Raw genomic sequence first — 23,294 nt, 5'->3', positions numbered from 1 at the left:
AATATAAGTTATTTCACATGATGGAAAACGGGAGCTAAGATCAGAATATGCTGGAAATGCAAGTGCAAACCGAATCTTGTCAGTTAATGAAATTTGGCCAAATAAATTATAATTTTGGACTTATTTGTATATAGCAAAAGCTCAAACCTGACTACCTATGTATATATCAGAATTAGCATTAGGCCAATCAATGCCTCGGGCCAGTTCTGCTATTAAACAACATGTATAGCTGATCTGTTTGTTTTCTCAACCTTATTTTCTAGTCCATCATGTTTGATTCCTTTGTCAAGAATTTGATCCGCTCAGCTATGAAGCAATTCAACGACCAAAAATGCACACAGTACTCTGAATGTGACCTAACTGAAGTTTTATTCAGTTGCAAAATGACTTGGTGCTCCAACCAGTGAAGGCAAACCTGTCATCTGCCTTCTTTGCCACCTGATCCTTTCTCATTCAAGCTGACAATGTTATGATCACTGCTACCCAGGGGTACTGCTGTTATGAGATCATCTGTTCTTACTATACGTTTCTAGGTCCAGAGCATCCTACTATCTGATCCCTAGAATGTATAATCTAGGAAACTGTACTGAAAACATTCTGAACTCATCTTTCAAGCTACATTTGTTCACCTGATTCATCCACTCTGTGTAGATTAAAATTATCCTACGATTATCACTGTACATTTCTCATAAGTCAGCATTACTGTTTCTGTATATCACATGGTACAATGAAATTACTGTGTGGATCAAGAGTGTGGTGCTGGAAAAGCACAGCAGGTCAAGCAGCATCCTGAGGCTCATTCCTGATGAAGGTCTTGTACCCAAAATGTCGATTTGCCTGCTCCTTGGATGCTGCCTGACCTGCTGTGTTTTTCCAGCACCATACTTTGGACTCTGATCTTCAGCATCTGCAGTCCTCACTTTCTCCCCATTACTGTGAGGGTATCTATAAACTAATATTGTGAGTGACATTTTACACTTGTTATTTGAAACATGTTTGAGAGAAATTACAAACTTTGGTATTTTATGGTCTTAATCTTGACAACTTAAAGCAAGCACTTAAGATCCATCTTAAAATTAAATTAGTGTTTTGCATCATCACTTTCTAAATTAATATGACTAGATTGATTATCATGGACCGAATGAGAGAGAAGCATTTATGATTTCCTCTTATTACATAATAATACACCCTTAGTTTTTGAATGCATTTTGATACGTAGATGAATTGCATGGAAATAATCATTTTTCTTGGTCTTATGTTTGGAGACTGCTACATTACGATGGCTTGTTCTTTATTTTTTCATATTCATTCACTCTTTGGTTATATTTTAATCCTTTATAAAATTTCATGAGTAGAATATCGTGTCTCACTAACTTAATGAGTTTTTTGAGAAAGCAACAAAAATAATTGATGAGGGCAGAGCGGTGGACATGATCTATATGCACTTAAATAAGGCGTTCAACAACTTTCCTCACGGTAGACTGGTTAGCAAGGTTAGATCACATGGAATACAGAATGAACTAGCCACTTGAATACAGAATTGGCTTGAAGGTAGAAGACAGAGGGTAATGGTAGAGGGTTGCTTTTCAGACTGGAGGCCTGTGACCAGCTGTGGTAATTGGATCAGTGTTGGGCCCACTGCTTTTCATCATTTTATGAAAATGATTTGGCTGCGAACAAGGAGGTATGGTTAGTCTGTTTGCAGATGACACCAAAATTGGAGGTGTAGTGGACAGTGAAGAAGGTTACCTCAGAGTACTACAAGAGAGATTCTGTCAAACGAAGCTGGATGAAAGCAGAAGTCTTTTAACCACGTTCTGGACACCTTTCATGAGATAAAATTGGTTCCACAGGTTGTTTGATATTTTTCTTTCTCAAGAAAAATGTCACCACCGATAACATGAGGTGGTTAAGTGATTTGCCTTGCTTGGAAGCTAAAGTGGATGGTATGCTAGTTTATGGATATGGAGATTATTTTCCAAGCCAGTCCCCATCTGTCCTTGTTCTCCTCAAACACTAGCTGTTTTAAAAGTTCAATTCTTAACTTCACCTCTCCGTTCCAAACCAAAAAATGATAAAAACAAAATGGGTCTCTACTCTACATGGAAGATACAAAGTGACAGTCAAGTCTGACCTCTAGTTACTTCAAAACATTTCCCTCAGTACCCACTTCAACGAATTTTACATCCATTATAAAGATACCACCTGGATGTGACAGCCAAGCAGGGAAAGCAGATGTATATTTCAGGCTTGCTGTCCAAAACAGCACTCCAATAATATTACAAAGGAATGTGAAATCTTCTAGATTCAGTATGAAGCAGTTGTTCATCGTCATCTGGAATTATCAACACAGCAGATAATTGAATGTAACAAGTAAACATCTTGTTCAATCATCTGAACTACCTAACAAAATCCAAACTTTTTAGAACAGTTGGAAATTGTAATAAGAAAATAGCCCAAAAGCATCAAGGACACGCCCTATGACTTACAATAGTATGTTGACATACTAAGATGAATTGATAGCCCAAATTGGTATATTGTACAAGGAGTTAAGAAGAAAATATGTTAAAGCTCAATCATGTCACCAACATATAGAGTCTGATGAAGGTGAGATATTCTGGTCAAATGTGAACAAAAAAATCAGGCAGTGTAGTTCTTCCACGGAGTACCAAAGTAAGTAAGCTGAAGAACCAGTGATGACACATGACATTCCAAACAGACCATGCATGGAGGTTGACATCTATACACTTTCAGGAACTTGTAATCTGTCACAGTAAATTGCTTTTCTGTCTACTTCATGGTGGACCAGTTGACCACTAGGAATATCAACTTTGTAAAAGCACACTTTAGCAGATGATATTCCCAACATTATCATGAGTGACAGTAGCTTTCAGCAATTGACATCTTGCAGTCAAATAGAAAGGCTGAGGTGGTGATGAAAATCGCCAAAGGAATCATAAAGAAATTGAGCAAATCCCACACAAATATATGCATGACAATCCTCAAGTGGAGAAATACAGCTGCTGAAAGCGTGGAAAGTAGTTCAGTAAAAAGGTGTGACTCCATACATAAATGCCATTCTGAATAGGAAAGAAGTAGATGCAGCCAGAAGTAGTAACAGTTGTGAGTGACTAAATCCGTGTAAGGACAGATTTCATTTTGACAGAACTCTGAAGTTATTGCCAGCGTTGAACATTGGAGGTAAGTCAAAGTAAGTCCGCTCAACCAAAGTCAGCCCAAATGGCAACTTTAGATCTGTGTAGAGTAGTTGCCACCTTGATTAGGTGCAATGGGAGGTGGACAACCAGATAAGCCTTTGCAACCAAACTTGCCCAACTAGAGAAACTTTACCTTGACTGCAGGCAGCTGATCAGGAAGGGGTTTGATGCACCAACTCCACATATCACACATTAAATATCAGACCCAGAGGTCCACAGCAACCCAATGTCAGAAATGAATGACAAGACACCCTCCGAGGACAAGCGGTCACTTGCACTGAAGTGCAGGTCATAGTGTCAAGGGATGCTTAAGGCCCAGATATCACATGACTGTAATGTTTCTCTCCTTCCCTTCTCTAACCAAAAAAAGGCTGGAGGAATAGAGAGACATGTTATTGCAATACTTGTTGATAACAGAAGGAAGTAAAGCTTTGGCTCGAGAGGCTTCTGAGAGTAGCAGTACAGGTAAGCTTATGGCAGTTCAGGCAGTCACATGTTACTCCTACAGGACGTAGAAACTCGAGGAGACTTCCATTGTGCCCAATGACTACACCCGTGGGAAATGCACCCAGTTGCAGCTTCTGGGAGACAGTGTTAGGGAGTTGGAGCTGGACAGACTCCGGATTATATGAGATGCTGACTGCTTAGGAGTTTGTGAGGTGGTCACGCGTAGGGTGGAAAGAGAGAGTAGCTGGGTGACACCAGGAAAGGCAAAGGGTGTGGAAGGAGAGTGCTGGAATCCCCTGTGGTCACTCCTTTTGAAAACAAGCATACCGTTTTGGATACAATTCAGGAGAAAGTAGCAGCAGCCTGGTTGGTGGCACCATAACTGGCTCTGGGGCACGACAGGAAAGAATAAAGGTAGACAGGACCTTAGTGATAGAAGATTTGCTAGGTAGGGGGACAGAAACTCTGTGACCAGAAACAGGAATCCAGGATGGTGTGTTGCCTCCCAGGTGCCAGAGTCCAGGATGTCTCCGAGCCGCTGCAGAACGTTCAAGGGAGAGAGTGAGTAGCCAGAATTCATTGATGATACAGGTAGGAATAGCAATAAGGTCCTGCACAGTGATTATGAGAGAGCTAGGAAAAAAGTTTAAAAAAAAAACAGGACCTTGTTGATAATCTCCACATTACTTCCAATGCACTGTGCTAGTGAGGGTCAGAACAGGAGGATATGGCAGATGAATGTGTGACTAAAAAAATTGGTGCAGGGGGCAGGGATTCAGATTTTTAGATCATTGGGATCTTTCCTGGGGCAGAGATGAGCTGTTCAAGAGGGAAAGGTTGCACGTGAACTGGAAGGGGACTAATATCTTGGTGGCTAGATTTGCTAGTGCTGCAAGGGAAGGTTTAAACTAGATTGATAGGGGTGGGATCCTCAACAGCAGGGAAGCAAATGTGAGGCTCAAAGGAGATAGTGATCTGAAACAGTAAGTTGAAGATCCAGGTCAGGCTGAAATACAACAGGGAGCAAGGAATGTCTGTTGGATTAAGTTGCATTTATTTCAATGCAAGAGGGCTGATAGGTAAGGCCAATGAACTCAGGGCATAAGTAGGTGTGTGGGACTGGGATATCATGGTCATATGGCTAAGGGAGGGACAGGACTAGCAGCTTCATGTGCCTTTAGGTGGGACATAGGTGGTGAAAGGAGGGGAGGGGGAGTTGCATTTTTGATTTTATCACAGCAGTAGTCAGAGATGAAATAACTGAGGGTGAGGCTTTGTGGGTGAAGCTAAGAAATAAGAAGGGGGTGGCAGCGTTATTGGGGTTATCCTATAGGCCTCTAAGTAGTCAACAGGAGTTAGAAGAACAAATATGCAGTGAAATTGGGGAGACTTGCAGGAGCAGTAGGGTTGTCATAGTAGGGGATTTAAATTTTTCTAACAGCCTGGGACTGTCGGAGTGTTAAGGGCTTCGATGGGGTGGAATTTAAGTGCATTGAGAAAAGTTTCCTGAAGCAGTATATAGAGGTTCCTACTCGGTGGGGGTGACAGTGGGGAAGCACTTTGGGACCAGTGACCATAGTTCTATTCGTTTTAAAGTAGTTATGGAGAGGGACAAAATCGGCCCACAAGTTCAAATTCTAATTTGGGGCAAGGCAAATTTTGATGGGATTAGACAGGAGCTTGCAGAGGTTGATTGGAGTAGTTAGTTTGCAGGCAAAGGGACCTTTGGCAAGTGGAAGGTCTTTAAAAGTGAGATAGCTAGAGTTCAAGGTTTGTATGTTCCTGTGAGGGTGAAGGGCAAAGTTGATAGGAATAGGGAATCCTGGATGACCAGAGATATTGAGGCTTTGATCAGAAAAAAGGAGGAGGCGCGGCTCTGGTACAGGTAACTGGGATCAATGGAGTCCCTGGAGACCTCCAGGGAATACAGGAGTTTACTGAAGATGGAAATCAGGAGGGCGAAAAGGAGGCACAAGATAGCCTTGGCTGAGAAGATTATGGTGAATCCAAAGAGGTTCTTTATAACGAGAGAGAGAGAGAGAGAGAGAGTGTAGGGTCCATGATGGACCAAAGTGTACATGTATGTGTAGAATCGCAGGAGATGGGCGATGTTCTCAGTAAATATATCTCCTCTATGTTTACCATGGAGAAAGACATAAAGACTTGGGGAAGTTAGTGGTGATATCTTAGGAACAGTCCACATCACAGTAGAGGAGGTTTTGGATGTATTAGAATTGTATGAAAGTGGGTAAATCTCCTGGTCCTGACCAGATATATCTAAGAACATTGCAAGAGGGTAGAGAAGAAATAGTGGGGGCCCTGGCTGATATTTTTGCATCATCGTTAGCTACAGGTAGGTCCCGGAAGACTGGAGAGTAGTGAATCTTGTGCCATTATTCAAGAAGGGCTGCAAAGTAAAGCCTGGGAACATTAGACTGGTAAGCTTAACATCTGTGGTGGGTGAGTTCCTTGAGAAGATTCTGAGGGATAAGATTTACATGCATTTAGAATGACAGGGTTTGATTAGGAGTAGTCAGCATGGCTTTGTGCCTCACAAATTTGTTAGTTCTTTGAAATGACCAGGAAGGTTGATGAGGGCAGGTGGTTAAACACAATCTATATGGATTTCAGTGAGGTCTTTGATAAGGTTCCACATGGTAGGCTGCTCAGTAAGGTTAGATCACATGGAATTCAGAGCGAGCTGGCTAATTACATACAAAATTGGCTTGATGGTAAGAAACGTAGGGTAAAGTGGAAGGATGCTTGTCAGACTGGAGGCCTGTGACTAATATATGGATAAGAAAGGATTGAAAGTACAGGGAAATGGGGTTAGGGTGGATAGACATGTTGGTTGGCACGGGCCAGTTTGGGCCTAAAAGCCTGTCTCCATGCTGTAGGATTATATGACTCTATGATAACTTGTACCACCACAACTATAAATTATCCCCATTATGCAGGAATGTCATTCCCTGGGGGAAGAACACTCAGGAACTGTCAGTGACAGCATGCATATGTGTCATTAAAAGATCAGCATGATATAAAGACTGTAAGCAATGTGGGTGCATTGTCTGATGGGAATAAGGATCTGTTCAGTTATGAGAACAGTTGTGCATATATTTGGCAACTTGGGTCATTTAAAATGTTATGGTCATGCATGTATTTAAAAAGGGTGATGATTGCATTTCAATCCAAACATGTGCCAATGTCCCTTCCTGTCTATTGTGGTCATGTGATCACTAGACATTATGCGTTCATTTCATTAAAGCCCTCACATTGAATTCAGTGCTGCATTGTGCACAATGTTTGGATTGTTGGTCTCCATGCTTAAAAGTTTCATTTTTTTTTATTTCTCTGGACATTTGTTTGGATTTGTGAAATTAACATATTTCCATTTGTTGACCATAACAGAGAATTAGTTGTAACAGTGTTTCAATTTTTTTCTAGTATTCTGCATGGTAATACCTTTTTGAATGATGTTTGGTCATCCTTCAAAATCATTGTATTGAATGCATCATGATTTCATAATTGAAATGTGTTAACCTTAGTCCAGGTTAGTGTACATTTGACAGAACAGGGAAGATATTGGTTCTGACATGGTGCATTGTCAGTAATGATACTAAGTTTTTATTTGGGATAGTTTAATTTTCTTGATTGAGCAGTGAATAATTCAACATTGTTATCTTAATAGACAATGACAGCATTTGACAGGGATAGTAATAATTGAGTCATCAACAGTCCTTATCAACCTATCCTGTGTAGCATATATTTGCAATTTTTGTGTTGAATTTTCACACAATGTCAGAAAATTGCAACACTGAATTCAGTGTTTACTATTGTTTGGAATATCAACAGCATAAAAGGGCCATCGTTTAAGTCCTAGTTGTGTTAACATGACTTCTAATTTAAGTATCGCTTTAATTCCACTTTATTGGTTTCTTACTGACGACTGTACAAGTATTGTTTAAATCTAGTTTTAACAGAAAACCTTTTGGCCATGGTCCCTGACTTCAGTTATATTTTAATATTTCTTTGAACATATATTATGTTGAAGTGGTCTGACTTAAAAAAAACTGCGCAACTGAAATTGATTTCTTCCTCCCCCCATTTGACAGTATCCTAATGTTATTTAATAGGATGATTCAAATTAATTCTATGTAAAATGTTAAATTTATGGAAAAATATGCATTGCTGGTTGCTGCAGAAATAAATATTACAAATCATGTTTTAAAAAAAAACTTTCCTGTTAGATGACCATTGAAATGTATCCCAGTGACCAAGTTGCAGACTTACGGGCTGAAGTTACCCACTGGTATGAGAATTTACAGAAAGAACAAATGAGTCAGCAAGCTCAACTCCAAGAATTTGGCCAAAGCAGTCGACAAGGAGATTTTCCTGGTAAGCCAGTGAATAAATTTTATTTATATATATATTTACTTTAATATATTATTATTTTTATTTTGTTTCATAATGCTGATCAGGCTTAGGGTACTAATATGACCACTTCCTCTGGCCTCCAGTTCTGTTCCAGTAGCTTTATCTCTTATATTTTTCTATGGGCTCCAACTCCTCTCTGCCCTCTTGGCTTTCCCTGATCGCCTTCGGCAGTTTGCCTGCCATGGCCCTACTGTGCCCTGATTTGAGCATAAATGTCAATTTTCATCAGCTGAGTTGTAATTTCAGGTGTTAGTTTTTCTGCCTGTTGTTTTGTGGTCATTGAATGCATGGGTTTACAAATGGTATACATGTTTTTTGTGTAGTTTCAGTTAGCATTGCTTGCATTTTGGGTTTGGAGATATATAATTTGCTCCTTCAAGAACCACTACATACTAGCATATTCGACTTGCTAGAAGTGCTGGCATCATTCAAATCACCTGTAGATTAAGCAATGGAAGACAGTGAGGTGAAGTCTTTGAATGCATAAACAGTTTTGGTTCATGATTTTAAACCTCATTTTAGGACCATAGAAGCACAACAGTGGAGGGTGATCCAACGAAGACATTTTCTCAAATAACCTATTTAAAACTGTTTTTGCATTTGATTTTCTAAGTAGAACCCCAAGTCTCTTTTGCCAGTTTAAATGTCCACTGATGAATAGCAATATTAGGTCGCAATTCAATGCAGTTGAGTTGCAATTGCATTTTGTTAATGCTTGGGGTTCCCGAAGTGACTGAAAGCATTACTGCATTTTCAACATCTCCTGTAAATCAAGATTTCTCATTTGCAGACAAAAAGTATCGTCTGTATGTGAGTTCTACCTTTCAACTATACCTCTGTGAACATTAATACCTTGGTTCTGGTTAGAAAAATAAATGTGAAGAGTAGAATATAATACGTGTCAATAATGGCTTCATGAAATGGAATTTTAAAATTCTTTCAAGCAGTTTAATTTAGCTGTAACTGCTATGCAAGGATATCAAAATAGTAGACTTTGAATTTTCTGTGCTTTCTTTTTAGGAGGTCTTATGGGACCTGTTCGAATGATTTCCTCAGGTCATGAACTTACCACCGATTATGATGAGAAAACACTCCATGAACTTGGATTTAAAGATATGCAGGTGCTTAAAATGCAGTTGGGCAAGGTGGGAGAGGTTTCCCCAATTGTAAAGTTATGGCTATATTGTACTATTAAAATGCATGACATAAGTGTACAATTTTTTTTATTCATTTATGGGATTGGGTGTCACTGGCTAGGTCAGCATTTATTGCCCATCCCTAATTGCCCAGAGAGCAGTTACAAGTCAACCGCATTGCTGTGGATAAGGAGTCACATGTAGGCCAGACCTGGTTTTCGCTAAAGGAAACGGTGAACCTGATGAGTTTTTCCAACAATTGACAATGGTTTCAATGTCATCATTACACTCTCTTAATTCCAGATTTTTATGACATTCAAATTCCACCATCTGCTGTGGCAGGATTCAAACCTTGGTCTGTTGGTTAAGATTCCACTAGACCATCGTCTCCACTAACCTTGAAAATATGATTCCCCAAAATCCTGTAGGGAGGTAACGGAGGAGGGAATGTGTGCTTTGATTCAATTATATATATTTTTCAACTAATGTGTTCAACAATGGATAACTCAAATATGCATTTTTTACAGATGGTATTTGTTTCACTGGGAGCCCCACGTAGAGAACGCAAGGGAGACGGCATTCAGTTACCTGCATCTTGTCTACCTCCTCCCCAAAAGGAAAATATTCCAATGCTTTTGCTCCTTCAAGAACCGCATCTTACTACTTTGTTTGATTTGCTTGAAATGCTGGCATCATTCAAACCACCTTCTGTAGATCAAATCATGGAAGATAGTGAGGTAAAGTCTTTTGAGTGCATAGATTGATTTAAACCTCCCGTTTGTATCGTAAAGCACAAAAACGGAAGGTGATCTCACTAAGACGTTTTCTCAAATAATCTACTTAAAGTTGTTTTTCTATTTGATTTTGAGTAGAATCCCAGATTCCTTTGTCAGTTTGGATGTCCACTGATGAAAAGGAGTGTCAGGTCGCAATTCAAGACTGTTGAATTGCAATTTCATTTTGCAACATCAGCAGTAATGCATTAAACAATTTCTGTTCAATAATGTAGTGTCAAAGCTTCTTTCATGATCTGCTCCTTTAAGATATGTTCAATTTGTGAAGTATTTATGCAGGGAATTTTTAAAAATAAGTTCCCTTTGAAGGTAGAAATTGGGGGTCCTGAATATTTTGTAATTGACCTGTTCAGGGATATTATGACACTTGAAACTGAGTCTTCTGTTTCAGGGATAGGGACACAACCACTGTGCCATAATGACCCCCTATGTTGAGTCTCTTAATTCTTGGGTCATCATTTTGAGTCCAATGCCAATTTTTTTTTCCCCCTAGAATCATAGAATGGTTGCATAAACAAAGGAAGCTATATACCTGTTGTGTTTGGACTGGGTTCAGATTGAGTGTTTCACTTAGAACCATTACCATCCATTTTCCAAAATTTTCTTTTTCAGCTAACAATAGCCTCAGTTGACTGTCTCCACCATACTTTCGGGCAGTGCTTTTTGGATCCAAACCAGTTGCTGAATGAAAAAGGCTTTTCTTCTTCTTGTCATTGACTTCTGCTGCCAGTTATCTTAAATCTGTGCCCTGTTGATCTTGTTCTTTCCACCACTGAGAACAGTTTTTCCAATCCATTCTCTCCAGTTCCCTCATGGTTTTCAATACTTTTTTTCAAATCTCCTCTGAATCTTCTTTTCTCCAAGGGGAACAGTTGAAGTTGACTTTGAAGTTGTAGAAGATGATATGGAAGAAAAAGTAAACCTCGCATTTATATATCAGTTTCAGGTCTACGAAAAAATACTAAAAGAACTGCATATTAAACAACTGAAGTTCTTTATCCCTAGTAACAATTTTATAGTTCTTTCCTCAACCATCTTTTACCTAAGTTGGACTTCCATTTGGGTAGAGAACACTCTGGAGGAAGCAATAGGACCAGCTAGCACTTATCCTCGACTGTCTTAGGGATTGGTCCAGAGAGAGTGTCCCCATATACATAAGCTACTTTTGTTGAAGGCTCTTGCCTTTTACTTTGGTCCACAATTCAGTTTGGAAAATAGGTTAAATCCACTAACATAATAAAGTTAATAATTGGCTGAGTTGGCTGACGTCAGGAGCATGTGTTGTAGTAGTAGAGGAATCTCTGAAAGTAAATTGAAATAAAGAATGATGAAAACCTAACAAATCCATATAAATAAAAATTAGTTATATAGAAAAGAGAAGAAAGATCTGTTATATAAAGTAGAATTTTTAAAATTTTTTCAACTTCTGCTCTATAATGCACATTTTTTAAAAAATCATGTGTAATCAGAACCTATCATTAGATGGCTAATGTCAAAAGACAGACTCCATGAATATACCAACTAGCCTTCTCGGAGGTGTGGTTTGTCAGGCAGCAATCCCATAACACTGCCCTAGCTACACATTTGCACTAATTCCATCTGCTGACCCATTCTAGAATTAGTCAAGACATCAGTCGGTTATTGGATCCCAAGCAGACAAGTACTTTGGTATTCTAATGAATAGTTTGCACTGTCGTATCTAACCGTGACTGATTTAATTTCAGAAATTTGAGCCCTTTATTGCCATATTAGCTATTCAGTTTAGTTCTGTTCAGAGATTTAAGTTCTGTGAATGAACTCATATTCGAATGATTTAATGTATATTACATTGTGTAAATCTGAAAAAAACTCTTTCAACCAAAAGTCCTGTCACATTTTAGATGTTCGAAGAGTCTCTTTATTCTCTGAAGCTATTTAAAAATAATATAAAAGGAATTTATTTAGTGGAGTGAGGCAGAAATCCCATGTGTTGTATGCTTTAATTAAAGGGTATTTTTTTAATTTGGGGTACACTTTTATTCCGGTATCATGCCTCATTTGGGTGGTGCGCTGGAAATCGAATGTTCCTGGTGTTGTCACAAAACTTAAAATATTTTATCAAAATACATAAAAGTTTCTCCGTTTGCCTGTTTGTTTTGGCTAGGCAAACAGGAAACCAGGATCAGGTTTTTGTACTTAGAAAAATAAAATTACTGTTTATTCCAAATGAAGCGTTGCTTACTTGTAGCTAGAATCTGTAAACGGTTGACCTATAACTCTAGTTAAAATGCTAACTCCCTTATAGAACTCCTCCTAAACTCATAGGTAGATGCAGACAAGAAAATCACTGGTGTTATGAATGAAGGAAAACAGAGAAGACAGTTGTCTACCCACCGAGTTTGTTGAGATGTTTTCTTTTGCTTGCCTGGGCTTGTTGTTTTTGGTTGTCTTCTCACTTTTTGTTCTTTGCAGGAAGCACAGAACAATTGATTTATAAAGTTTTTGCTTTATTAGTTAAAACAGCAGTTTACAGCATCTAGTGAGGGACACTGGTTTTCTTCAAATTTCAGATATATTCTATTGCAGAGACACACCACGTCCCATTCTGGTGGTCAAAAGGCTTCTGTCAATATAATCCATAAGCTATTCAGTTACTCAGGAGCCAACCACATACTCGATGTGGGCAGGTGGTTTTTTTCATCCAGTTCGTCACAAGTCTACAAATCAATCAGCTGTTTGTTGCCATTTGGTTTCCCCAAATACACCCAAATCTCCCCTTGTCATTTTGTGCTGGTGCCAACTCCTCAGCAAAGAATTTTTCCCCACTGCTTAAGTAAAGCAGCGGGCTAGACACCAAATACAACTAGTTTCAGTAACCTGTTTCCACGGCAATTCCTTTCACATGATTTGGTTTTGAATACAATACTTTTCCAGTTTCAGTTCATGTTCAAAATACAGAAAAATAAAAAAAGTATAGTCTTTGCATGTAGCACAAGTTAGATTTGATCTTTGTATTTAATTCATGCCATAAAGTCTGGATCAAGGGTGCCGACCCATCACAAAACTTAAGTATGTTGAGGAAAAGTGTAAGGAATAATTTCAATTTAAGTTTCCTACACCGTAGAAATAGTTTAAAAGACGAGAAAAGGTCATGTTACACCTATGTTATTGAGTGCCAATTGTAATTTAAGGTAGCTTCGCAGAATATTTTGTTGTGTTAAAGTTAGAAAACTGAGCATAAAGTATCATGAAATCAGAGTTAACGTTTGCAGTCCTGTGCCCCTTTACTTAGAAGACCCTTCCTGAGGAAGGGTCACTAGACCCAAAATGTTAGCTCTGGTTTCTTTTTATGGATGCTGCCAGACCTGCTGAGCTTTTCTAGCAACTTTTGTTTTTGTTTCTGATTTGCAGCATCTGCAGTTCTTTGGGCTTTTATATAAAGTGTTATGTTTGGTTAGTTAGGAATATGATCTTTGCCTTCATATTAACTAATTAAACATCTACTATAAGTATTTGCATTTTGGTTTGTTAGCACAACTCTGATCATAATGAATGAATATGGTGATCCTAAGGATGCATGAAGCTTTTTTAAAAAAATAAATTTGATTTATTAAAGGCTCAGCATTCTCCCCACACCATGCATACATTTCAGAAATATTGTAGAATTAAAGAAATGTTTGGTTTCAAAAGTTTAGTTTAAAAATAAATTTAAGGGTTTTGATTCCCTCTATTTATTTCATCACTGAACAGTTTTGGGATTAATAATTTGAGTTAACAAGATATTTTTATTTCCTGATGTTGCATGCAGACTGCACATTGCGAAGAATTGCATCTTCATGCTGAAAACCTGTCCAGACGTGTTTGGGAATTGCTAATGCTTCTTCCTACGTGTCCAAACATGCTACAGGCCTTTCAAAGCATCTCAGATGAACAGGTGAGGCAACGATTGTAAAATTTCAACGAAAAAAGAAATATACAATGAATTATTGAAGGAGCATGCAGGTTCACAGTGATGGGAAGTCAAAGTTGCAATAGAAAAGACCTTTAATGGTTTTACTATTTTTAGGGCTGTGGCTCAAAATTACTCTAATCGAAAGCACTTTGCAATGTGTGCAGTTACATTTTTCAGTTAGAGTCACTGGGCATAGTGGTACATCTTTGTAAGGAATGTACAACACTTAAGCAGGCCATTTAATACAACTATTCTATGCCAATGTTTGTGGTTCACATGAGCAGGATTGATGTTTTAATGATCCAGATGCCTAGACTAAATATGCAGGGGGCATGGGTTTCTATTCAACCATCGCAATTTAAGAATTTGACTTTTAGTTATACATAAGCAAATCTGGAAATAGAAACTTTTGGTTTTTCCTGAAAACCGAAGTAATTCACAAATCTTTTAGAAAACAAAACTTAGCATCCAGATTTGGTCTAGCCTATAAGTGACTCCAATCCTACATTTCTAGAGTCAGAGAGACATAGAGATGTACAGCACGGAAACTGACACTTCGGTCCATGCCGACCAGATATCCCAACCCAATCTAGTCCCACCTGCCAGTACTGGCTCATATCCCTCCAAACCCTTCCTATTCACATACCCATCCAATTTTAAATGTTGCAGTTGTACTAACCTCCACCACCTCCTCTGGCAGCTCATTCCATACACGTACCACCCTCAGTGTGAAAAAGTTGCCCATTAAGTCTCTTTTATATCTTTCCCCTCACATCCTAAACCTATGCCCTCTCGTTCTGGACTCCCCGACCCCAGGGAAAAGACTTTGTCTATTTACCCTATCCATGCCCCTCATAATATTGTAAACCTCTATAAGGTCACCCTTCAGCCTCTGATGCTCCAGAAAAAAACAGTTCCAGCCTGTTCAGCCTCTCCCTGTAACTCAAATCCTCCAACCCTGGCAACATCCTTGTAAATCTTTTCTGAACCCTTTCAAGTTTTACAACATCTTTCTGATTGGAAGGTGACCAGAATTGCACACAATATTCCAACTGTGGTCTAACCAATGTCCTGTACAGCCGCAACATGACCTCCCAACTCCTGTACTCAATACTTTGACTGATAAAGGAAAGCATGCCAAACGCCGCCTTCACTATCCTATCTACCTGCAACTCCACTTTCAAGGAGCTATGAACCTGCACTTAGGACATTACCATTAAGTGTATAAGTCCTGCTAAAATTTGCTTTCCCAAAATGCAGCCCTCCACATTTATCTAAATTAAACTCCATCTGCAACTTCAGCTCATTGGCCCATCTGATCAGGATCCTGTTGTAATTTGAGGTAACCTTCTTTGCTGTCCACTACACCTCCAATTTTGGTGTCATCTGCAAACTTACTAACTATACCTCTTATGCTCACATCCAAATCATTTATATAAATGACGAAAAGTAGTGGACCCAGAACCGATCCTTGTGGCACTCCACTGGTCACAGGCCCCCAGTCTGAAAAACAACCCTCCACCATCACCCTCTATCTTCTACTTTTTGAGCCAGTTCTGTATCCAAATGGCGAGTTCTTCCTATATTCCGTGAGATCTAACCTTGCTAACCAGTCTCCCATGGGGAACCTTGTCAAATGCCTTACTGAAGTCCATATAGATCACATCTATCACTCTGCCCTCATCAATCCTCTTTGTTACTTCTTCAAAAAACTCAATCAAGTTTGTGAGACATGATTTCCCACGCACAAAACCATGTGGACTATTCCTAATCGGTCCTTGCCTTTCCAAATATGCGTAAATCCTGTCCCTCAGGATTCCCTCCAACAACTTGCCCATCACCGACGTTAGGCTCACTGATCTATAGTTCCTTGGCTTGTCCTTACCACCCTTCTTAAACAGTGGCACCAAGTTAGCCAACCTCCAGACTTTCGGCACCTCACCTGTGACTAGTGATGATATAAATATCTCAGCAAGAGGGTCAGCAATTGCTTCCCGAGCTTCCCACAGAGTTCTTGGGTACATCTGATTAGGTCCTGGGGATTTATCCACTTTTAACCGTTTCAAGACATCCTGCACTTCCTCCTCTGTAATCTGGGCATTTTTGCAGGGCGGCACGGTAGCACAGTGGTTAGCACTGCTGCCTCACAGCGCCAGGGACCTGGGTTCAATTCCCGCCTCAGGCGACTGACTGACTGTGTGGAGTTTGCACATTCTCCCCGTGTCTGCGTGGGTTTCCTCCGGGTGCTCCGGTTTCCTCCCACAGTCCAAAGATGTGCCGGTCAGGTGAATTGGCCATGCTAAATTGCCTGTAGTGTTAGGTAAGGGGTATGGGTGGGTTGCGCTTCGGCGGGTCGGTGTGAACTTGTTGGGCCGAAGGGCCTGTTTCCACACTGTAAGTCTAATCTAAAAAATGTCACTATCTATTTCCCTACTCTCTATATCTTCCATATCCTTTTCCACAGTAAATACTGATGCAAAATAGTCATTTAGTATCTTCCCCCATTTTCTGCAGCTCCACACAAAGGCTGCCTTGCTGATCTTTGAAGGGTCCTATTCTCTGCCTAGTTACCCTTTTGTCCTTAATGTATTTGTAACAACCCTTTGGATTCTCCTTATTTCTGTTTGCCAAAGCTATCTCATGTCCCCTATTTGCCCTCCTGATTTCCCTCTTAAGTATACTCCTACTGTCTTTAGACTCTTCTAAGGATTCACTCAATCTATCCTGTCTATACCTGACATATGCTTGCTTCTTTTTCTTAACCAAATCCTCAATTTCTTTAGTAATCTAGCATTTCCTGTACCTCCCCAGCCTTTCCTTTTACCCTGACAGGAATATACTTTCTCTGGATTCTTGTTATCTCATTTCTGAAGGCTTCCCATTTTCTAGCCGTCACTTTTAACTGCGAACATTTGCCTCCAATCAGCTTTTGAAAGTTCGTGCCTAATACTGTCAAAGTTCGCCTTTCTCCAGTTTAGAACTTCAACTTTTAGATCTGATCTATCCTTTTCCATCACTATTTTAAAGCTAATAGAATTATGGTCGCTGGCCCCAAAGTGCTCCCCCACTGACACCTCAGTCACCCGCCCAGCCTTATTTCCCAAGAGTAGTCAAGTTTTGCACCTTCTCTAGTAGGTACATCCGCATACTGAAACAGAAAAAATTCCTGTACAGAAAATTTGTCCTGTACGCACTTAAGAAATTCCTCTCCATCTAAACCCTTAAGACTATGGCAGTCCCAATCTGTGTTCAGAAAGTTAAAATCCCCTGCCATAACCACCCTATTATTCTTACACATAACTGAAATCTCCTTACAAATTTGTTTCTCAATTTCCCTCCGACTATTAGGGGTTCTATAATACAATCCCAATAAGGTGATCATCCCTTTCTTATTTCTCATTTCCATCCAAATAACATCCCTGGCTGTATTTCCGGGAATATCCTCCCTCAGTACAGCTGTGATGCTATCCCTTATCAAAAACGCCACTCCCCCACCTCTCTTGCCTCCCTTTCTATTCTACCTGTAACATTTGTATCCTGGAACATTAAGCTGCCAGTCTTATCCATCCCTGAGCCATGTTTCCGTAATCGCTATGATATCCCAGTCACATGTTCCTAACCATGCCCTGAGTCCATCTGCCTTCTCTGTTAGGCTTCTTGCATTGAAATAAATGCAGTTTAATTTATTAGTCCTACCTTGTCCCTGCCTGCCTTGACTGTTTGACTCACTTCTGTTCTCAGCTGTACCTGTCTCAGATTGATCTTTCCTCACTATCTCCCTGGGTCCCACCCCCCAAATGTACTAGTTCAAATCCTCCCGAGCAGCTTTGGAAAATCCCCCTGCCAGTGTCTTAGTCCCCTTCCAATTTAGTTGCAATCTGTCTTTGTACAGGTCACTTCTACCCAAAAGAGATTCCAATGATCAAAAAATGTGAATCCTTCTCCCAGACACCAGCTCCTCAGCCATGCATCCATCTGCTCTATCCTCCTATTCCTGCCCTCATGAGCTTGTAACACTGGGAGTAATCCAGATATTACTACTCTTGAGGACCTCCTTTTTAAATTCCTGCCTCATTCTCTGTAGTCTCCCTTCAGAGTCTCAACTTCTTCCCTTCCTATGTTGTTGGTTCCAATGTGGACAATGACCCTCTTCCCCTTGAGAACATTGTGCACCCTCTCTGAGACATCCTTGATCCTGGCACCAGGGAAGCAACACACCATTCTGCTTTTTCACTGCTGGCCACAGCAATGTCTGTCTGTACCTCAGAGTAGAGAGTCCCCTAACACAATTGATCTTTTGGAACCCGACGTAGCCCTCGTTGCATTCGAGTCAACCGCAATACCAGAAACTTGGCTGTTGGTGCTTCATTCCCCTGAGAATCCATCACCCCCTACATTTTCCAAAACAGCATATTTGTTTGAAATGGGATTATCCACAGAAGACTCCTGCACTAACAGCCTACCTCTCTTGCCTTTCCTGGAAGTAACCCATCTATGTGATTGTATCTGAGACTTTTCCCCATTCCCAATCTGCCATCATCACATACTGTTGCTGTTGCAAATTCTTCATTGCCTCTTTCTCTCGCTTTTTTTGTTTCTCTCCCTCTCTCCCTCTCTCCCTCTCTCTCTCCCCCCCCCTCTATATCTCTCTCTCTCTTTCTCTTTCTCTTTTTCTCTCTCTTTCTTTCCTTCATTCGTTCTCTCTCTCTCTCTCTCTCGTTCTCTTTCTCTCTCTCGTTCTCTTTCTCTCTCGTGTTCTCTCTCTCTCTCGTTCTCTTTCTCTCTCGTGTTCTCTCTCTCTCGTTCTCTCTCTCTCTCGTTCTCTCTCTCTCTTGTTCTCTCTCTCTCTTGCGTTCTCTCTCTCTCGTTCTCTTTCTCCCTCGTGTTCTCTTTCTCTCTCGTTCTCTCTCTCTCTCTCTCTCTCTCTTGTTCTCTCTCTCTCTCTCGTTCTGTCTCTCTCTTGTTCTCTCTCTCTCTTGTTCTCTCTCTCTCTCGTTCTCTCTCTCTCTCGTTCTCTCTCTCTCTCTCGTTCTCTCTCTCTCTCGTTCTCTCTCTCTCTCGTTCTCTCTCTCTCTTGCGTTCTCTTTCTCCCTCGTGTTCTCTTTCTCTCTCGTTCTCTCTCTCTCTCTCGTTCTCTCTCTCTCTCTCGTTCTGTCTCTCTCTTGTTCTCTCTCTCTCTCTCTCATTCTCTCTCTCTCGCGTTCTCTCTCTCTCTCGCGTTCTCTCTCTCTCGTTCTCGTTCTCTCTCTCGTTCTCTCTCCCGCTCTCTCTCTCTTTCCCCCCGTCCTCTCGATCTCGATCGCTCTCTCGCGCTCGATCTCTCTCGATCTCACGATTGCTCTCACTCTTGATCTCTCGCTCTTGATCGATCTCTATCTCGCTCGCTCACGATTGTGCTCTCTCGATCTCTCGCTCTCGATCGCTCTCGCTTTCACTCGATCGCTCTCGCTATCGATCGCTCTTGCTTTATCTCGATCTCTCTCGCTCTCGATCGCTCTCGCTTTATCTCGATCTAGCTCGATCTCTCGCTCTCGCTCGCGATCGCTCTCGCAATCGATCGCTCTCGTTTAATCTCGCTCTCGATCGCTCTCGCTTTATCTCGATCTATCTCGATCTCTCTCGCTCTCGCTCGCTTTCGCTCTCGCTCGCTTTTGCTCTCGCTCGCTCTCGCTTTATCTCGATCGCTCTCGCTCTCGATCGCTCTCGCTCTCGATCGCTCTCGCTCTCGATCGCTCTCGCTCTCGATCGCGCTCTCTCTCGATCGCTCGCGCTTTATCTTAATCTCTCTCGCTCTCGATCTCTCGCTCTCGATCTCGTTCTCTCTCTCCCTCGTTCGCTCGCTCGCTCTCTCCCTCTCTCTCGCTCGCTGTCTCCCTCTCTCTCTCTCGAGATCTCAATCGCTCTCTCGCGCTCGATCTCTCTCGCTCTCTCGATCTCATGATTGCTCTCGCTCGCTCACGATCGTGCTGTCTCGATCTCTCTCGCTCTCGCTTTATCTCGATCTCTCTCGCTCTCGCTTTATCTCGATCTCTCTCGCTCTCGCTTTATCTCGATCTCTCTCGCTCTCGCTTTATCTCGATCTCTCTCGCTCTCGCTTTATCTCGATCTCTCTCGCTCTCGCTTTATCTCGATCTCTCTCGCTCTCGCTTTATCTCGATCTCTCTCGCTCTCGATCGCTCTCGCTTTATCTCGATCTATCTCAATCGCTCTCGCGATCGATCGCTCTCGATCTCGATCGCTCTCGATCTCGATCGCTCTCGCTCTCGATCGCTCTCGCTTTATCTCGATCTATCTCGATCTCTCTCGCGCTCGTTTTCTCGCGCTCGTTTTCTCGCGCTCGTTTTCTCGCGCTCGTTTTCTCGCGCTCGTTTTCTCGCGCTCGTTTTCTCGCGCTCGTTTTCTCGCGCTCGTTTTCTCGCGCTCGTTTTCTCGCGCTCGTTTGCTCGCGCTCGTTTGCTCTCTCTCGTTTGCTCTCTCTCGTTCGCTCTCGTTTTCTCTCGTTACTGCGCTTTCTCTTTTTGTCTCGTTCGCGCGCTCGTTTGCTCTCGTTCTCGTTCGCTCTCGTTTTCTCTCTCGCTCTCGTTATCATTCTTTCTCGTTCGCTCTCGTTCTCGTTCGCTCTCGCTCTCATTATCGTTCTCTCTCGTTCTCGTGCTCTCTCGTTCTCGCGCTCGTTTTCTCGTTATCTCTCGCTCTCGTTCACATTTTCTCTTTCTCGCTCTCGTTTTCTCGTTATCTCTCGCTCTCGTTATCGTTCTCTCTCGCTCTCGTGCTCTCTCGTTCTCGCTCTCGTTTTCTGTCTCGCTCTCGCTTTCTGTCACGCTGTCGTTATCTCTCTCGCTCTCGTTCTTGTTTTCTCTTTCTCGTTCTTGTTTTCTCTTTCTCGCTCTCGTTTTCTCTCTCGCTCTCGTTTTCTCTCTCGCTCCCGTTCTCTCTCGTTCTCGTTTTCTTTCCCTCGCTCTCATTTTCTCTCGCGCTCGTTTTCTCTCTCTCGCTCTCGTTTTCTCTCTCGCTCTCGTTCTCGTTCTCTCACTCTCTTTTTATCTCGCTCTTGTTTTCCCTGTTGTTCTCGTTCTCTCGCACTCTTGTTTTCTCTCTCGCTCTCGTTTTCTCGTTCGCTCTCGCTCTCATTATCGTTCTCTCTCGCTCTCGTGCTCTCTCGTTCTCGCTCTCGTTTTCTGTCTCGCTCTCGCTTTCTGTCTCGCTGTCGTTATCTCTCTCGCTCTCGTTCTTGTTTTCTCTTTCTCGCTCTCGTTTTCTCGTTCGCTCTCGTTTTCTCATTCGCTCTCGTTTTCTCTCTCTCGCTCCCGTTCTCTCTCGATCTCGTTTTCTTTCCCTCGCTCTCATTTTCTCTCGCTCTGGTTTTCTCTCTCTCGCTCTGGTTTTCTCTCTCTCGCTCTGGTTTTCTCTCTCGCTCTCGCTTTCTCTCTCGCTCTCGTTCTTGTTCTCTCACTCTCTTTTTATCTCGCTCTTGTTTTCTCTGTCGTTCTCGTTCTCTCGCACTCTTGTTTTCTCGCTCTCGCTCCTGTTTTCTCGCTCTCGTTCTCGTTCTCTCGCTCTCGTTTTATCTCGCTCTCATTTTCGCTCTCGCTCTCGTTTTCGCTCTCGCTCTCGTTTTCTCGCTCTCGCTCTCGTTTTCTCGCTCGCGCTCTCGTTTCCCCCCTCTCTTGTTTTCTCTCTTGCTCTCGTTTTCTCGTTCGCTCTCGCTCTCGTTATCGTTCTCTCTCGCTCTCGTGCTCTCTCGTTCTCGCTCTCGTTTTCTCGCTCTCGCTCTCGCTCTCGTTCTCGTTTTGTCTCTTGCTGTCGTTTTCTCGTTCTCGTTTTCTCGCTATCGGTCTCGTTTTCGCTCTCGTTTTCCCTCTCTCTCGCTCTCGTTTTCGCTCTCGCTCTCGTTTTCTCGCTCTCGCTCTCGTTCTCTCTCGCTCTCGTTCTCTCTCGCTCTCGTTCTCTCTCGCTCTCGTTCTCTCTCGCTCTCGTTTTCTCTCTCATTCTCGTTCTCTCTCGCTCCTGTTTTCTCTCTCTCGCTCCTGTTTTCTCTCTCTCGCTCCTGTTTTCTCTCTCGCGCTCCTGTTTTCTCTCTCGCGCTCCTGTTTTCTCTCTCGCGCTCCTGTTTTCTCTCTCGCGCTCCTGTTTTCTCTCTCGCGCTCCTGTTTTCTCTCTCGCGCTCCTGTTTTCTCTCTCGCGCTCCTGTTTTCTCTCTCGCGCTCCTGTTTTCCCTCTCGCGCTCCTGTTTTCCCTCTCGCGCTCCTGTTTTCCCTCTCGCGCTCCTGTTTTCCCTCTCGCGCTCCTGTTTTCCCTCTCGCGCTCCTGTTTTCCCTCTCGCGCTCCTGTTTTCCCTCTCGCGCTCCTGTTTTCCCTCTCGCGCTCCTGTTTTCCCTCTCGCGCTCTCGTTTTCTCGTTCTCGTTTTCTCGCTATCGCTCTCGTTTTCGCTCTCGCTCTCGTTTTCGCGCTTGCTCTCGTTCTCGTTCTCTCGCTCTCGTTTTCTCTCTCGCTCTCGTTTTCTCTCTCTCTCGCTCTCGTTTTGTCTCTTGCTCTCGTTTTATCTGTCGTTCTCGTTCTCTCGCTCCTGTTTTCTCTCTCTCGCTCCTGTTTTTTCTCTCTCTCGCTCCTGTTTTCTCTCTCTCGCTCCTGTTTTCTCTCTCTCTCGCTCTCGTTTTCTCTCTCTCTCTCGCTCTCGTTTTCGCGCTTGCTCTCGTTTTCTCTCTCGCTCTCGTTCTCGCTCTCTCGCTCTCATTTTCTCTCTCGCTCTCGTTTTCTCTCTCGCTCTCGTTTTCTCTCTCTCTCGCTCTCGTTTTCTCTCTCTCTCGCTCTCGTTTTCGCGCTTGCTCTCGTTTTCGCGCTTGCTCTCGTTTTCGCGCTTGCTCTCGTTCTCGTTCTCTCGTTCTCGTTCTCTCGCTCTCGTTTTCTCTCTCGCTCTCGTTTTCTCTCTCTCTCGCTCTCGTTTTGTCTCTTGCTCTCGTTTTATCTGTCGTTCTCGTTCTCTCGCTCCTGTTTTCTCTCTCTCGCTCCTGTTTTCTCTCTCTCGCTCCTGTTTTCTCTCTCTCGCTCTCGTTTTCTCTCTCTCTCGCTCTCGTTTTCGCGCTTGCTCTCGTTTTCGCGCTTGCTCTCGTTCTCGTTCTCTCGTTCTCGTTCTCCCGCTCTCGTTTTCTCTCTCGCTCTCGTTTTCTCTCTCTCTCGCTCTCGTTTTGTCCCTTGCTCTCGTTTTATCTGTCGTTCTCGTTCTCTCGCTCCTGTTTTCTCTCTCTCTCGCTCCTGTTTTCTCTCTCTCTCGCTCTCGTTTTCGCGCTTGCTCTCGTTCTCGTTCTCTCGTTCTCGTTCTCTCGCTCTCGTTTT

At 42.3% G+C, this 23,294-nt stretch overlaps 2 protein-coding genes across 6 annotated transcripts in view; one reads left to right on the top strand and one right to left on the bottom strand.

Moving 5' to 3' along the window:
* Positions 1 to 23,294, top strand: part of usp34 (ubiquitin specific peptidase 34) — a 472,579-nt gene that overhangs the window by 149,016 nt on the left and 300,269 nt on the right. For all 5 annotated transcript variants that reach the window (XM_060831547.1, XM_060831550.1, XM_060831548.1 and 2 more), the window contains 4 exons: positions 7,913 to 8,060; positions 9,120 to 9,220; positions 9,763 to 9,972; positions 13,817 to 13,942. In XM_060831547.1, coding sequence (XP_060687530.1) covers positions 7,913 to 8,060; positions 9,120 to 9,220; positions 9,763 to 9,972; positions 13,817 to 13,942 — 585 coding nt within the window. The remainder of the gene's footprint in view (positions 1 to 7,912; positions 8,061 to 9,119; positions 9,221 to 9,762; positions 9,973 to 13,816; positions 13,943 to 23,294) is intronic.
* Positions 18,605 to 23,294, bottom strand: part of LOC132819259 (octapeptide-repeat protein T2-like) — a gene marked incomplete at its 3' end in the record, with an annotated part of 53,955 nt that continues 49,265 nt past the window's right edge. Inside the window, exons 3-4 of the mRNA XM_060830686.1 lie at positions 20,184 to 20,638; positions 18,605 to 18,658 (exon numbers count right to left, since the gene is read on the bottom strand). Of these exons, the coding sequence (XP_060686669.1) occupies positions 18,605 to 18,658; positions 20,184 to 20,638 (509 nt within the window). The remainder of the gene's footprint in view (positions 18,659 to 20,183; positions 20,639 to 23,294) is intronic.

This window comes from Hemiscyllium ocellatum, chromosome 10, assembly GCF_020745735.1.
Source record: "Hemiscyllium ocellatum isolate sHemOce1 chromosome 10, sHemOce1.pat.X.cur, whole genome shotgun sequence".
Lineage (NCBI taxonomy): Eukaryota > Metazoa > Chordata > Chondrichthyes > Orectolobiformes > Hemiscylliidae > Hemiscyllium > Hemiscyllium ocellatum.
Note: the sequence above shows the minus strand (reverse complement) of the source record. Positions and strands in the feature narration are given on the sequence as shown.